Source organism: Rhineura floridana, chromosome 18, assembly GCF_030035675.1.
Source record: "Rhineura floridana isolate rRhiFlo1 chromosome 18, rRhiFlo1.hap2, whole genome shotgun sequence".
NCBI lineage: Eukaryota > Metazoa > Chordata > Lepidosauria > Squamata > Rhineuridae > Rhineura > Rhineura floridana.
The window spans coordinates 13,991,655-14,008,282 of NC_084497.1; the positions used below are offsets into that span (position 1 = coordinate 13,991,655).

Sequence of the window (16,628 nt, forward strand, 5' to 3'; positions counted from 1 at the left end):
ACACACTGGTGGTTGGTGTGCACATAAATTCAATGCAATAACACAGTAAAATACAGCAGCAGCAACAACCCACCAACGCAAATACCACAGATATCAGGAATTTTCAATAAAACAAGTATTTTTTAAAAAACTGTGCTCAGGAATGCCCTTGCAAATAGGTTTGTTTTAATCAACTGGTGAAACGTCCTTACTGTAGGTGTCTGTCATATCTCTAGGGGAAGATTATTCGACAGCATGGGGCCACTGTGGAGAAAACTCTGCCTCGGGTTGCCACCAAATGAATCTCTGTCAGGTGCAATATGACCAGAAGGACCTCCATAGACAGGCCTGCCAGTTGGGTGCAGCTCAGTATTTTGTGGCCTCCAAGCCAACCGAGGATGATCAGGCCCCACTCCCAGGCAGGTCAAACGCTGGAGCTGGTCTTGTTCATCTGGACAGGGACTAACTAGCTTTCCTTTGTCCTGGCAACGGCTGAGGGATCCAAATGGTTTCCTGGCAGGTTTTCTGACAGGGTTTCCTGTAGCTACAACCGGCACTAAAATAAAAAGGGATTGCGAAGGGCTCCCAAAGGATCTGTCCAAACTGAGTGAATGGGCAATAAAATGTCAAATGCAATGTAAAGTGATGCTTGTTCAGGCAAAAAATATATATATCTTAATTTCACGTATACGATCGCGGGGTCTGAACTGGCAGTAACTGCCCAGGAATGAGACCTTGGGGTCATAATGGATAACTCGATGAAGATGCTGACCCAGGGTGCAGCAGCTGTGAAAAAAGCAAATTCCATGCTTGGGATTATTAGGAAAGAAACTGAAAATAAAACTGCCAATATCATAATGCCATTATACAAATCTATAGTGTGAACCCCCCTTTAGGCTGCGCACCTTAACATGGTGAGGGGGTTTGAGTGTGTTGAAGAAGCTGAGAGCAATGCTGTCAGGAGTCTACACCAAGAGGCTAGACTCCTAGCAGGGCACCCAAGGCGGAATGGTCAAAGCCGAGACACCAGACTAAGATGCATCCAGACTCAGAGGAAGGCAATAGTAAACCACCTCTGAATACCTCTTACCACAAAAACCCTATGAACAGAGTATCCAAAATGCAACACGAGATAGTGCTGGAAGGAAGATGAGACCCCGAGGTCAGAAGGCACTCACTGAGCTACTGGGGGAGAACAAAGGACAAGTACAAGTAGCGCTGTGACTAATGACGCAGCTGAGTCAATGCCGAAAGGAAACCCAGAGGCTGATGCGCACAGATGCGAAAGGAGAGTCCGGAGTTGTACGACGCACACAATAGGAACATGGAATGTGAGAAGCACGAACCAGGGAAAGTTAGAAATTGTCAAGAAAGAAATGGAACGTATCAACATTACAATACTTGGCGTGAGTGAATTAAAATGGACGGGGACGGGACATTTTCACTCAGGCGACTACAAAATATTTTATGTAGGAAACGAGAAAATTAGAAACGGGGTTGCTTTAATAGTGAGAAGTGATGTAGCAAAAGCAATTAGGAGCTACAATGCAAGGTCTGAGCGATTGATATCAATGAGATTAAATGGGAAACCTATTAACATAACCATCATCCAAGTCTACGATCCAACATCAAACGCAGAAGAAGAAAAATTGGAGAGATTTTACGCAGAAGTACAGGAGGAAATTGATCACACAGCAAAACAAGATATGATGATAATCATGGGGGACTGGAATGCAAAAGGAGGGAACAGAGAAGAACTAGGAATTGTGGGGAAATGGGGCTTAGGAGACAGAAATGAAGCAGGAGAAAGACTTATTGAATTCTGTGAAGCCAATGATTTGTTTCTTGCCAACACATTATGTGAGCAACCAAAAAGACAACTGTACACATGGACATCACCAAATGGTCAATATAGGAATCAAATTGATTATATAATTGGCAACAGAAGATGGAGAAGTTCCATACTTCCTGTGAAAACAAGACCAGGAGCAGACTGCAGTACAGATCATGAACTGGTCGTATCAAAAATCAGAGTAAAGCTAAAGAAGAACAACAAAGCAGTCATAATGCCAAAATACAATTTAAATATCATCCCAGAAGAATATAAAGATCAAATAAGGAACAGATTTGAGGCTTTAAACTTAGTTGACAGAGAACCAGAAGAACTATGGACTGAAGTCAGAGACGTGATCAGGGAAGAATGCAAAAAGACAATACCTCTAGTTAAAAAGAGAGAAAGACCTCAACGGATGACTGAAGAAACTCTTAAAATGGTTAAACAGAGAAGGAAAGCAAAAGCAAGAGGAGATAGAAACATGGTCAGAACCCTAAATGCAACAATACAGTGACTAGTACGTAGGGACAAAGAGAACTTTTACAATAATTATTGTATAGAAATAGAAGAGGACAACAAAAAGGGAAGAACAAGAGCGCTATTCCAAAAGATTAGAGAAATGAAAGGGAAATTTAAACCACAAGTAGGGATGCTGAATAATCAACAGGGAAACACACTGACTGACCGAGATGAAATAAAAGGAAGATGGAAGCAGTACACTAAAGAACTCTATAAAAGAGATGCCAGGATGACAGATTCATTCACGGAGGAGCAATATGATGAAGAAGCAAAAATTTTAGAATGTGAGTTAAAAGCTGCTCTTAAATTTTTGGAAGAAACAAATCACCAAGAACAGATGGCATACCAATAGAGTTGCTACAAGCTACTGAGACTGAATCTGTCCAAATTTTGACAAAAAGTTGTCAACAAATATGGAAAACTAAACAATGGCCCACAGACTGGAAGTGTGCAATATATATCCCAATTCCGAAGAAAGTGAATCCAAGGGAATGCAGTAACTATCGAACTATTGTCTTAATATCCCATGCAAGTAAAGTAATGCTCAAAATCCTACAACAAAGGCTCTTACCATATATGGAGTGAGAAATGCCAGATGTCCAAGCTGGATTTAGAAAGGGAAAAGGCACCAGAGATCATATTGCAAACATACGTTGGATAATGGAACGGAGCAAGGAATTTCAGAAGAAAATCACCCTGTGCTTTATAGATTACAGCAAAGCCTTTGACTGTGTAGATCATGAAAAACTATGGAATGCTTTAAAAGAAATGGGGGTGCCACACCATCTGATTGTCCTGATGCGCAACCTATACTCTGGACAAGAGGCTACTGTAAGGATAGTATATGGAGAAACTGATTGGTTCCGCATCGGAAAGGGTGTGAGACAGGGGTGTATTTTATCACCCTATTGGTTTAATCTATACAGAGAACATATCATACAGAAAGTGGGATTGGACCAAGATGAAGGAGGTGTGAAAATTGGAGGGAGAAATATCAATAATTTAAGATATGCAGACGATACCATACTACTAGCAGAAACGAGTAATGATTTGAAACGAATGCTGATGAAAGTTAAAGAGGAAAGTACAAAAGCAGGACTACAGCTGAACGTCAAAACGACTAAAGTAATGACAACAGATGATTTATGTAACTTTAAAGTTGACAATGAGGACATTGAACTAGTCAAGGATTATCAATACCTCGGCACAGTCATTAACCAAAATGGAGACAATGGTCAAGAAATCAGAAGAAGGCTAGGACTGGGGAGGACAGCTGTGAGAGAATAGAGGTCCTCAAATGCAAAGATGTATCACTGAACACCAAAGTCAGGATCATTCAGACCATGGTATTCCAGATCTCTATGTATGGATGTGAAAGTTGGACAGTGAAAAAAGCGGATAAGAGAAAAATCAACTCATTTGGTGTTGGAGGAGAGCTTTGTGCGCACCAGTGACTGAGAAAAAGACCAATAATTGGGTGTTAGAACAAATTAAACCAGAACTGTCACTAGAAGCTAAAATGATGAAACTGAGGTTATCATACTTTGGACACATCATGAGAAGACATGATTCACTAAAAAAGACCATAATGCTGGGAAAAACAGAAGGGAGTAGAAAAAGAGGAAGGCCAAAGAAGAGATGGATTGATTCCATAAAGGAAGCCACAGACCTGAACTTACAAGATCTGAGCAGGGTGGTTCATGACAGATGCTCTTGGAGGTCGCTGATTCACAGGGTCGCTGTAAGTTGTAATCGACTTGAAGGCACATAACAGCAACAACATAGTGTGAACACACTAGCAATACTTTGTACACTCAAAAAGTGTATTGTAGAGTTGGAAAAGGGTTAGAAGAGAGCAACTGAAACCATCAAAGGGCTGGAGCAACTCCCTTATGAGGAAGGGTTAGAAGATCTGGGGCTTTTTAGTTTTGAGAAAAGGCAAGCAAGAGATGACAGAGTTGTATAAAATTATGCAAGGTTTGGATAGAGAAAAGTTTTTCCCTTCTCTCCTAACACTAGAACTTGGGGACATCCAGTGAAGCTGAATGTTGGAAGATTCGGGGTAGACAAAAGGAAGTACTTCTTCACACAGTGCATTGTTGAACTATGAGATTTATTTATTTATTCATTATTTGATTTATATCCTGCACTTCCTCCCAGCAGGAGCTTCCAGAAGAGGCAGTGATGGCCCCCAACTTGGATGGGTTTAAAAGAGGGTTAGGCAAATTCACAGAAGATAAGACTATCCGTGGCGACTAGCCACAATGGCTAATATGTTCTTCCGCCAGTGTTTATTTATTATTTATTTATGAAATTTATATCCTGCCCTTTCTTCCAGAAGGAGCCCAGGGCAGCAAAAAAACCCATTCTAAAACATCTTAAAAACAAAAGATTTTAAAACATCTTAAAACAGAACTTCTTTAAAAACATCTTAAAACAAAAATATTTTTAAAAAAACACAATTTAAAAGATCTTAAAAAGCAATTCCAACACAGAAGGAGACTGGGATAAGGTTTCCACTTAAGAGGCTTGTAGAAAGAGGACAGTTGGAGGCAGTTTGCTTCTGAATACCAGTTGCTGGGGATCACTGGTGGAGAGAGTGCTGTTGCACTCAGATCCTGCTTCCGGGCATCCCATTTGGGCATCAGGTTGGCCACTCTGAGAGCAGGATGCTCTTATCTTCTTAGGCTGATGTTGACACTCAGGAAAGCATTATATGAGTGTTACAGTTACAGCCACACCGCCGACGTGACTCCCACACTAACTAAGCTACTGGCTTCATGGCAGGGGAGAGTAAGATGCCCTCTCCTTTGTCCCCAAAGCCTGTGGCTCTGTCTCCTGTCTTCCCTCTCCTTTGGTCACGCTGGCTGGAGATGGTGGGACTTTCATTTATTTACAGCATTGTTGGAATCCAGCAATATCTGGAGGGCCACAGGTGTCTCTCCTGCCCCTTCCCCCATCACTTAGTCGAGAGAGAGCGCAACGAGACGAAATCTTGGACTGGTTATTGTGGAATCCAAAGTTTAAGAGAAGGGATTTGGGGGACAACGCGAAATCTTCTTCCCCAAGGTTTCTTCACTGGCAGAGTTCGCTTGCAAGGTGTCTATTTCAAGCTCATACCTCACTGTCTCTTTCTTTTTAAACCTCACCGATTTGCGGCGCACCCCCCCCCCCAAAAAACACACACATACACACTGCAGAAGGCATACATCGAAAGCTGGCCCTGTGTGGTGCCTGCAGTTGTAGGTCTCACTGGGACTTAATGGAAGCATTTGTTGGGGGGGGGGCTGCAATTTGTACCTGAACTGTAACCCAAGGAAGCTGCTGAGCTATATTTATCCTCTCGGTGTTGGATGGGTTGCCATGGCAGTTGAAGAAGAGAGAGGTGATAATTTGATTGGGGGGGCGGCTAGGGAAGGGAGACACTGAATTCCTCTGCAGAAATAACCATGCATTCTCTCTTCCTGCCCCCCCTCCAAAGTCTGACTTATTTTTAGTCAGCTCCACGCATCCAGCAGGTAGCTTTCATGCTGCTTTTCCAACAATATCTCCGGGATGGGATGCCACAGCAGCACCCAAAGGCGTTTCCAGGAGGGTGTCCCATTTCCAGCCTCAACTGATGCCACCCCAAGCATTGCTGCAGGGGAGGGATGCCACTGTGAGGCAAGCAGATGTTTACAAAGAGCTGGGATGATAGACAAGGGGTCTGCAGCTAGAAACCCTGGGCCAATTCATCCCTTTGAGGGATGCAGACTAGTCAGCCCAGAGGCAGAGGTGAAGAGAGGGGGATGGAATTTGCTGGTAGATTAACTTCCTTAAGAAGGGCAGGTGCGGAGCCACCGGGAGGTCTGTGTGCTGATCAGATGTCTACAGTTGCCCGGGGCTGATGTCTGCCAATCAAAAGGGGATAAAAGCAACAGTCAAATATTTAAAGCATTAATAAAAGAGAAAATGATGCTAACTATAGAATTGTCTAGAAGAATTCAGAGCCTTGTATGGCACGGGTGGGGGGGGAAATTATTTTATAACTTCCATTTTTATTCCACCCATCCTCCAAGAGACTTAGGATAGTGCACATGGTCCCCACAACAACCTTGCAAAGAAGGTTAGCCGGGGAAATAGTCTTTGCCCCAGGTCCCCCAGTGAGTTTCATGGCTGAGGGAGGTTGAGTTCATAGATCATGCAGCTTTTTTCAACCAGTGTGCCTCCAGATGTTGTTGGACCACAACTCCCATCAGCCTCAGCCAGCATTGCCAGTGGTCAGGAAAGTTGGGAGTTGTGGTCCAACAACATCTGGAGGCACACTGGAAAGGCTGGATCATAGAATAGTAGAGTTGGAAGGGGCCTACAAGGCCATCAAGTCCAACCTGCTGCTCAAGATAAGATTAGTTTGACAGGATTTGTTCTTCATAAATCCATGTTGGCTTCTAGTAATCACTGCATTGTTTTCAAAGTGTTTACAGATTGACTGCTTTATAATCTGGTCCAGAGTTTTTCCAGGGATTGACCAGGCTGACTGGTCTGTAGTTCCCAGGTTCCTCCTTTTTGAAGAGAGGGACAACATTAGCTCTCCTCCAGTCATCTGGCACTTCACCGGTCCTCCATGATTTTGCAAAGATAATAGAGACCGGTTCTGAGAGTTCTTCAGCCAGTTCCTTCAATACTCTAGGATGCAATTTATCGGGCCCTGCCAATTTGAACTTGTTCAAAGTGATTAGGTATTCCTTGACTGTTTGTCTATCAATCTCAAGCTCCAATCCTGCTCCTTCCACTTCATATTTCCCAGGAGGGTCATAGACCCTTTTTTGGGAGAAGACTGAGCCAAAGTAGGAATTGGGCACTGTGACGTCCTTCCCTGGTTCTCCCTGTCAGGTTCCCACCTGCTTGTGGCTACTGCCTTTCACTAGGCACCACCAGGGATACCACCAGGCCAGACCGTCCTTTATATGGTTTCTCACTCCGCTCTAGCACAGATCTCACTAGATCCCAACCCAGTAGAATGTGACCAGCCTGGCAAGGAGGCAGAAGCCACCTTACTCCCAGAGACCTTCTCATAACCTTGCCATTAGCTACTCACTGGCCCTTCTTCTTGCTGTCATCCCATGAACTTGAGAGATTGGGAGAAGGGCTATGATTGTACCTGCTTTGCATGCAGAAGAGAGGCAGTGTGGTGTAGTGGTTAGAGCGTTGGACTAGGACCTGGGAGACCAGGGTTCGAATCCCCACACAGCCATGCAGCTCACCGGGTGACCTTGGGCCAGCCACTGCCTCTCAGCCTCAAAGGAAGGCAATGGTAAACCCCCTCTGAATACCGCTTACCATGAAAACCTTATTCATAGGGCCACCATAAGTCATGATTGACATGTAGGCAGTCCATTTCCATTCTGCATGCAGAAGAGCCCAGATTCGATTCCTGGCATCTTCTTCAGTAGGGCTGGGGATGTCCCCTGCCTGAAAACCTGGCCAGCTGCTGCCAGTTGGTGCAGGCAGCCCTGAGCTAGGTGGGCCAGTGGCCTGACTCTGTATAAGGCACTTCCTAGGAACCTCTTTGCGTTCTGTTGGTACAGAAATGAGTGTCTGAACCTTGAGCTGGTGCACAAATAACAGGAGGATAGAAAGAAACAGAACGCACTGGAGATTTGTGTTTGCCAGCTTTGGGCTTAGCTGTGAGCCAGAAGAACCGACAGGTCAGCCTGTCACAAAGGCCGGTGTGGCAGGTTTCTCTGGGAGCCGAGTCTGCCTTTTGGCCCCGAGGGCAGCAAATAGCCCAGCGCTTCCGTGGAGAGAACACACAGCTCTCTGTTTGCCCCCCAGCCGTGATGCTTGGGAAGTGAGGAGGGTTGTTTTTTTTTGCCAAATATAAATAACAAAGGACATTTTTCATTAAGCCTCGCTTAGAGCTGCAGGAAGCATTGCAGATTAAATATTAAATCATGCTCTGACAGATAATGTCATGTCCTGAAGGTCGAACGAGGTTTTGTGAGCAGATACGGAAAAGAAGTGAAGAAAAAAACCCGGTTAATTTGGTGTGCCTGTATAGTGAGGAGGTGATGTTAGGCAGGCAGCCTGTCTTTCAGAGCCAGTGTTTGACATTCTTTTTTCCCGCCGTGTCCCACTCCTAGCATTCTGTCACGCTCTAGTGTGACCAAGAAAGGGGCGGAGCTAGGAAGATGAAGGGGCGGTGCTGTACAGATAGGGACTGCCCCTCTTTCAGTCTGTGGCAGGCAGGGGAGTGAGGAACCTCGGGCTTGTGGGCCAAATGCAGCCTGCCCAGGACTCTCTGCCTGGCCCTCAGGAATCTACCCAGGCCGCACCCCTCATTTGTCCTGTTCCGCTTTTGCCACACCTGAACTGTTTGTGCCGCTTGCTTGCCTGGGTGGAGAGATGTGAGTGGGTAGGAACCTGGCATTTTCATGGCTGGAATGCGATGGTGGCTGGTGGCTCCTTGTCAGTGGGGCCTTGGAATCCGCTCCAGGTTTTAGTACGACCGTCCACTGCCTCACTGGCACGGAGCCACCAGGCGCCACTGCTGGAGTGTAGCTTTCTGTGCAAATTTATTTATTTATTTTATTTATATACCGCCCCATAGCCGAAGCTCTCTGGGTGGTTTACAATAATTAAAAACAAATATACAAATTTTAAAACACAAAAAACAATTTGAAAACAATTAAAAAAAAAGAAAATTAAAAACAATTTAAAAACACATGCTAGAATGGCTGGGAGAAGAGGAAAGGCAAGAATCACATTCACTGCTCCACCTACTTTTGTCTCTGGCCCCATCCACCCCTGGCATGCGGTCCCCGGAAGATTGCCTACGAGGGAATGTGGCCCTTGGGTTGAAAAAGAGTTCCCACCTCTGTTCAATATGGGCTGGCAAATCCACCCGCTTGCTCCAGGCACCGGGATTTACAAGGTGTAGGTTATGTTTAGCCCCATCACTAGCATGTTCAAAAGTGCGTTGCCCTCTCCTCTTACTTACTTCCGTAGAAGTGAATGGGTTGCATTCAGCTAAGGCCTACTCAGAGTAAACCCCCTGAACCTAAATTAGTCATGTCCATAAATTTCAGTGGGTCTACTTTGGGTAAGACTAGTATTGGATTGGACGCCAACGCAAGACACTGAAATGCTAAATGGCAATCTGTAAACTGAGGAGGAGGCTGGGAAGCTAAGGGGGGCTGCCTCTTTGTAATTTCGAAGCAGAATCTGAAGAAGTGGCCTGCCCTGTAAGGTAGGGATTAGGGAGTGCTCCCTTTGCCCTAATGGATCAGCCTTCACTGCAAGAGGCATCATCAGAGTTGGACGGCCAGCGAGGGGGGTGGCTTGGGCAGAGTCCCAAGGGCCAGACAGAGAGGCTTGGAGAGCCACAGTCAGTCCTAGGGTCTGAGGCTGCCCACCCCTACTTTACCTGATCACAGAAAGGTGGAGCGCAGTGGTCTCTTGAGCAAACTCGCTGTGACTTTGTTCTAAGCAGGTGCAGCTGTTGTGTAAACATCAGCAGCGTTTCCAGCCCACCACGGCAGGTCTTGAAAGTGGCCTGCCCTGTAAGGTAGGGATTAGGGAGTGCTCCCTTTGCCCTAATGGATCAGCCTTCACTGCAAGAGGCATCATCAGAGTTGGACGGCCAGCGAGGGGGGTGGCTTGGGCAGAGTCCCAAGGGCCAGACAGAGAGGCTTGGAGAGCCACAGTCAGTCCTAGGGTCTGAGGCTGCCCACCCCTACTTTACCTGATCACAGAAAGGTGGAGCGCAGTGGTCTCTTGAGCAAACTCGCTGTGACTTTGTTCTAAGCAGATGCAGCTGTTGTGTAAACATCAGCAGCGTTTCCAGCCCACCACGGCAGGTCTTGAAAGATTACTATCTGATGTACGAGAATAATCCACCTCAAAGTGCTGGTTGGGACCCTTGCAGTCCTCAGGAATCTGAGACCAGTCTTCCTCTCCCGTTAACTGTGCACTTATCTCAAATTCCAAAGCATTGTTTTTGTTTTTCTCTGATGCTCAGAGGCATGACAGGAGGGAGCCGAAGGCAAGGGCTTCTTGGTAGTGGCACCTCTGGAGGAGAACCATTTGCCTTTTGGCAGCAAATGCTCTGATGGTTTTCACTGTTGCTTTTTTATACGATTAAGCAGCATGTGTGGTGGGGGTGCCGATTCGACCAAATGCTGCAATAGACATTTTTAAAAATATACAGTAAAAAGCGCTCCAAATCTTTTGGGTATTCCAAAGAAAGAGCCTTGAAGTCCTCCCCTGACCCCCTGTCCAGTTACTTGGTGTGTGAGGAAGTGAGGCGTGCCTGTTGCACGCTCATCAAAGAAGTCCAAGCTAATCAATATCAGCTTTTGATGGCTGGTGGCTCCTCATGTCACCGTCCACTGCTGACCTTGTTATGGATATTGAGAGGGCTGGGCTGCTGTTGCTTTGGGAACAGTGCAGTGTACTGACTTCCCACCTTCCCTACCTGTACATAAGGGAGATGCTTCATCCGTTGGTCCCCTCACTCAGTATTGCCTGTATTGGCTGCATTGGGAGGGCACCAAGTTAGGCAAGGCTTCTGTAGCAGAACTGGTAGCTTTCATTTTATTCAGTTGTGTCTTCTTTCAGTTTCTGAAAAAGGCGCTTAGATACTGAGGTCTTGCTAATATGCACATTTCTTTAAATCGGTTTAATTGGTTGAAAGGCTGAAGATTAAGGCTGGAGGGTAGATTTGCAGGTAGATTTGCAGATCCTGTCTTTGTATGCTGATACAATTGAGGGAGCTGGAGAAAAACTCAAGTGAGGTCTTTCCAGACGTCTGTTGGCTCAGCTGGTCATAGAGACAGCATAGCCAATGGCAAGATTCAGCTGGTAACCCCATACATTATGCAGACAGACCGCCTTGCATGTGTGAACCTTGTGCAAAATGACAGCACCTCCAAGGTGCATTCAATGCACTCAGTACTGATTACTTTCTGGACTCAATTCAAAGTGCTATATGACTCAAGACCTCAAGGACCACCTCGCCCTCTATGTACCAACCCGGACCCTGCACTGGGCATTGGAGGCTCTTCTTTGTGTGTCCCCACCAAAAGAGGTGCGGAGAGTGGCAACATGAGAGCAGGCCTTCTCAGTGGTGGCCCCACATTTGGGGAACTCTCTCCCCAGGGAAGTATGCCTGGCACCATCATTATCCATCTTTAGGGGCCAGGCAAAAATATTTCTCTTCTTGCAGACATTTGCTTCTTAGCTTTGGAAGGCTTTTGGATGGCTTCTGTTGTGTAAGCCTTCCTAAAAAGTGTTGCTCCACAGCCTTATATACTGTTTTGTTTTTAATTTTTATATATTTCTAATCTTTTGCTTTTAATTTAATTTTTTTAATGAACTGTAGGTTGCTTTGAGTGCACGTATGTGTGTAGAAAAGTGACTAACCACTTTAATAAATAAATAAATAGGTGCATTTCTGAACACTTTCAAAATGAATGTGGAGGTTTCTTTCCTCTCCCCCCCCCCAAATCTTTCTGTGGCTGTGATAGTTTCCTGTTCTGTCACTAGTGGTATAATGCGAGAGGAACATGGTGGGGGGGGGAGAGAGAATGCAGCTCCAGGTCCTTTTTTCAGAGCAGGAGCAATGATATCATCTGCCAGAGCACCTGGGTAACTGATGGATTCTCCTTGCTCTGTCAAGTATAGGAGGTGATAGCGAGGCTCACAAGTTTCAATACTGTCTGTATCGGCTTAGCAGGAAAGGAGTCAGAGAATGAGGGAAATAATTAAGCAGAGAGGCTGAATGGAGGATGGTTTGTGCTGCTAGGGAAAGTCAAAGGTTGCATTTTAGCGGCCTTGAAGGTCTTTTGTTAACACTGACTTTCCTCTAAAATTGTCAGCTGCTCATAAATCGGGCATCATGCTGTGTACTTTGTGGGGTGTGTGTAGGTGTGCTACTCTATGTGTATGGCTTAACATAGTGGCCTGTATGTTTGGACTCTCCTTGGGGACGCTGTTATGGGGTCCATCATGCTAAGCTAGCGCACTCCAGAATGTACCCCCCCCACTTAGAATTCACCAACTGTGCCACAGGAAGAGGGCATTAGCTCTATGGCAGAGCACCCACTTTTCACGCTGAAAATTCCTGGTTCAAAACTGGCATATCTGGTTAAAAAGGGATCTCTTGCAGCACATGTCTGAGACCATGAAGAGCCACTGCCAGCCAGAGTGGACATGACTGGGCTGTATGGGCCAGTGGCCTGACTCTGCACAAGACAGTTTCTCCTGCAGCTATTCCACTCCTGTGCCGGGCTCTTCCCTTGCTGCTCTTTGGCCGCTGTGTCCACCCTGGCCTAGAATCATAGAATAGTAGAGTTGGAAGGGGCCTATAAGGCCATCAAGTCCAACCCCTGCGCAATGCAGGAATCCAAATCAAAGCATTTCTGACAGATGGCTGTCCAGCTGCCTCTTGAATGCCTCCAGTGTTGGAGAGCCCACTACCTCTCTAGGTCATTGGTTGTATGGCTCTAACAGTTAGGAAGTTTTTCCTGATGTCCAGTCGAAACCTGGCTTCCTGCAACTTGAGCTCATTATTCTGTGTCCTGCACTCTGGGACATGTGAGTGGGTTGCTGACTGAGGACGTCAGACTGAATTATGGGAGTGCTTTTAGAGTATGGAGAGGATGTGATTTGAAGGTATGCTAGAATAGTATGTTTCAGTATATTGGTTTATTGATGTGTTTGATTGATATGAGTGTGTTGATCACATAAGGGTGTGTTTCAGTGCAACTGAATTGATTTTTTTTTAGCTGAGCTTAGATTAAGTTATGTTTGTTGTTGTATAGGGGAAATTTAATTGGTTTGTTTTTTGTTTCATTGTATGATTGATTGGCGTATGATGGATGGGAAGAGTGAGTTGATTTTCTTTTGCCTAATTGACTGTTAGGACAGATTAAACCAGAACTGTCACTAGAAGCTAAAATGATGAAACTGAGGTTAGAGAATAGAATAGAATTGAATTGGAAGGGGCCTATAAGGCCATCAAGTCCAACCCCCTGCGCAATGCAGGAATCCAACTAAAAGTACACCGGACAGATGGCTGTCCAGCTGCCTCTTGAAGGCCTCCAGTGTCGGAGAGCCCACTACCTCTCTAGGGAATTGGTTCCATTGCCGTATGGCTCTAACAGTTAGGAAGTTTTTCCTGATGTCCAGCCTTTCTGTGTCCCTTTGCACACACACATGCTCCACAAGTGCCGCTGCCGCCGCCCTCAGCTTCCACACCAGTTCTGTGGGTGCTAGCCCCTCCCTGGGAACATATGCTCCGCTCCCCGCCCCTGGACTGCTGGCTGCTTGCCACCAAAGTGGGAGGGGTGGCCTTTCCTTCGCGCCTCAAAAGCGTGGGCGCCCACGGCTCAGCTGCGGCAAGTAAATAAGAGCTTGCTGCTAGCAGGGAATGGATCTCTGATCGCTGCCGCCTGATGCTGATCACAAGAGCCCCTGGGTGGGGGGCTAAAAAGGGACTTCAGAAATAGGGGGGCAGAGAGGGAATGTGTCCTTTGCCTGCAGGAAGCCACCCAGGCTCATTCCCCACAGCGTCTCCAGCTAAAAGGGTTGCAGGAAGCAAAGCCAGGGAGGATCCGGCCTGAGAGCTCAGTTTTCTGTCAATGAGAAATTCCGCCTCCCGCCCTGCAACAGCACACTGACATTTGACATACACACACCCGGCTAGATGGAGTTGCTAGCGGGTGGCCCAGGGTGATAGAACACCAAGCCTTTTACGTGGGACCCCAGATCTCCTCTCCCCCTGCAGTTTTTGAAACTCTAAAACATTACTTCCTAAACTTAAGGCCCTGAGCCTTTTAGGGACCTTTAGAAGGTGTGGGGAAAACTTTGGCCCTCCGGATGTTGCTGAACTGCAAATCGTGTCAGCCCCAGCAAGTATGATCAATGGCCATGGATGATGGGAGCTGTTGTTTGGCAACATCTGGAAGGCCAAAGGTTCCCCACACCTGACCTATAACAACAGCCCTGCTGATGATTGCAAGGTTTGGGGCAGAGGAGGAAGATCTTCGAGAAGTGTCTAGCTGGCAACATTCTTTCGCCTTTGGGGAGTGTCTAAGGGCAGATCCACACCATACATTTAAATCACATCCAATGCACATTTAAAGCACGCAACTTCCCCCCAAAGAATCCTGGGAACTGTGGTTTCCCCATCACAGAGCTACAGCTTCCCAGCACCCTTAACTACCGTTCCCATGATTCTTAGGGGGACGTCATGTGCTTTAAATGCGCATTGGATGTGCGTTATGACTGTTCAGAACACATCTTTGCAGTGAGGCAACGCTCTTTCCTGTCACCTGCACTGAGCTGTTTCTGCTTCCCTTCCAGAACCAAGGGCCGTAACGCCACACCATGTGCTGCAGACCCACGCTCAGTCCTTGGGTGGGATTCCCCTCTTCCCTGACACACCCTTGATGGCGCTGGATCGCTTGTAGGATGCATTTCCTTCCCTCCTTCTTCCTGGTACGCCATCCTCACCTGGCTTCGCCAGATGGTGACTCCGCCCTTCATCATGAATGACGAGGAGATCTTCCACAGCAATGCAGTGGCCTGGCTGGTTTGCTCAGGGCTCTCTGTCCTTGCCAACGCCTGGGGGATTCTCAGCGTGAGCGCCAAGCAGAAGAAATGGAAGCCGCTGGAGTTTCTCATCTGCACGCTGGCTGGCACGCACATCCTCAACATTGCCATACCCATCACCATGTACTCGGTGATCCAGCTCCGCCGCCAGCACTCTGACTACAGGTGGAACGAGGGCCTTTGCAAAGTCTTCGTCTCGACCTTCTACACCTTGACTCTGGTCACCTGCTTCTCTGTCACCTCACTTTCCTATCACCGGATGTGGATGGTCCGCTGGCCAGTTAACTACAGGCAAGTGCTCCCTCCTGAGGAGTCCTGCAGTGGCCCCCTGGGAGGCTGCTCCGCTCAAGAACTGGCCCCAGTTCATTCATCTTCATTCTCGGCTGGGTCTTAGCAGGTCGCTTGCTAAAGGTACAGACCCACCAAGAAAGTTGGGGGAGATTATGTTATGGATGCCCAATAGAGAATAGGGCCCACTGGCAACTCCTTTGTCAAGGTCCTCCTAAAGGACGGACTTCACAAAGGCAGACTTACTGCAGTATAAACTTTCATGTCATAGAGCCATCTTCGTCAATGGTGTATTTGAAAGGTGGTAGGTATATTTTGATCATTCCCACAGTGTGTACCAGGACATGCACTTGAAAAAGAAATGTGTCAGAAAATTCAAGACACCAGTAAGCCCAAAGTGTGCCTGCAGAAGAGGCTTCCAGTTATGTCTCTGCATGATTCTTGCCTCTTTCCAATCATTCTCCTTTGGAGTAACTAATTCTGCTACATTGTTGCCTTGAGTGTGATTGGGTCAATCACTCCTGATGCAGAGTCTTATCCTCCCTAGCAGAGGCTGCCTGTTAAACCTCTGCATCAGTTACTGTTCTGGGCTTGCTGCTGAGTATATGCACATCACTTTAGAAGGCACATTTCCAAGAATGAAAGCAGAGCCAGTTTGTGTTTGGCTCCAGGTTGTGGAGGGCAGGACATCTCCCATGCCCCCCCTCAGTGAGCCTGCCTCCTCACTGCCATTATCACCAGCTCCTCCTCCTCATTATCTCCTAGCTAGACAGAGAGCCCCAGTTAGTAGGCAGGCCATGGCATCTATGATTGCCCTCCTCTTCACTCCAGTGGTTGTTTAGACTAGAGTGAGAGGTGGGTGAACAAGCCAAAGAGGAAAAGCTCCTCCAGGGGTTGCTTGTTGATGGCCCTCCTGCAAGTGTCTGGGCCCTTGGCAGATGCCCAGCCATACCGACCCTTGGCGCCAGCCTTGAGCAGAGCCCTACAGTGCAGCCATCTCATCCAGCACCCTATTTCCGATAGTGGCCAACCAGATGCCAACAAGCAGGGCAAAAGGGCAAACCATCATGACCATCATGGCCATAGAGATCGTGTAATGGGAAGCAAGTTCCTAGGAGTCCTCTGTGTGATTCTCACAGCCACCCCAAGAAATGACAACACACGCACATTCATGCTGCCAAACCCTATTTATTTATTACATTTATATACCGCCCCATAGCTGAAGCTCTCTGGGCGGTTTACAGCAATTAAAAACAATAAAAACAAATTTTAAAACACAAAAAATGATTTAAAAACACAATTAAAAATAAATAAAAACAATTTAAAAATACATGCTAAAGTGCCTGGGAGAAGAGGAAAGTCTTGACCTGGCGCCGGAAAGATAACAGTGTTGGCGCCAGGCACACCTCGTCAG

The 16,628-nt window shown here is 46.7% G+C and overlaps 1 protein-coding gene across 1 annotated transcript in view; it reads left to right on the top strand.

The window, feature by feature from the left end:
• Positions 1 to 16,628, top strand: part of GPR153 (G protein-coupled receptor 153) — a 56,382-nt gene that overhangs the window by 14,090 nt on the left and 25,664 nt on the right. Inside the window, exon 2 of the mRNA XM_061601843.1 lies at positions 14,678 to 15,217. Within this exon, the coding sequence (XP_061457827.1) occupies positions 14,841 to 15,217 (377 nt within the window). The 5' untranslated portion in view covers positions 14,678 to 14,840. The remainder of the gene's footprint in view (positions 1 to 14,677; positions 15,218 to 16,628) is intronic.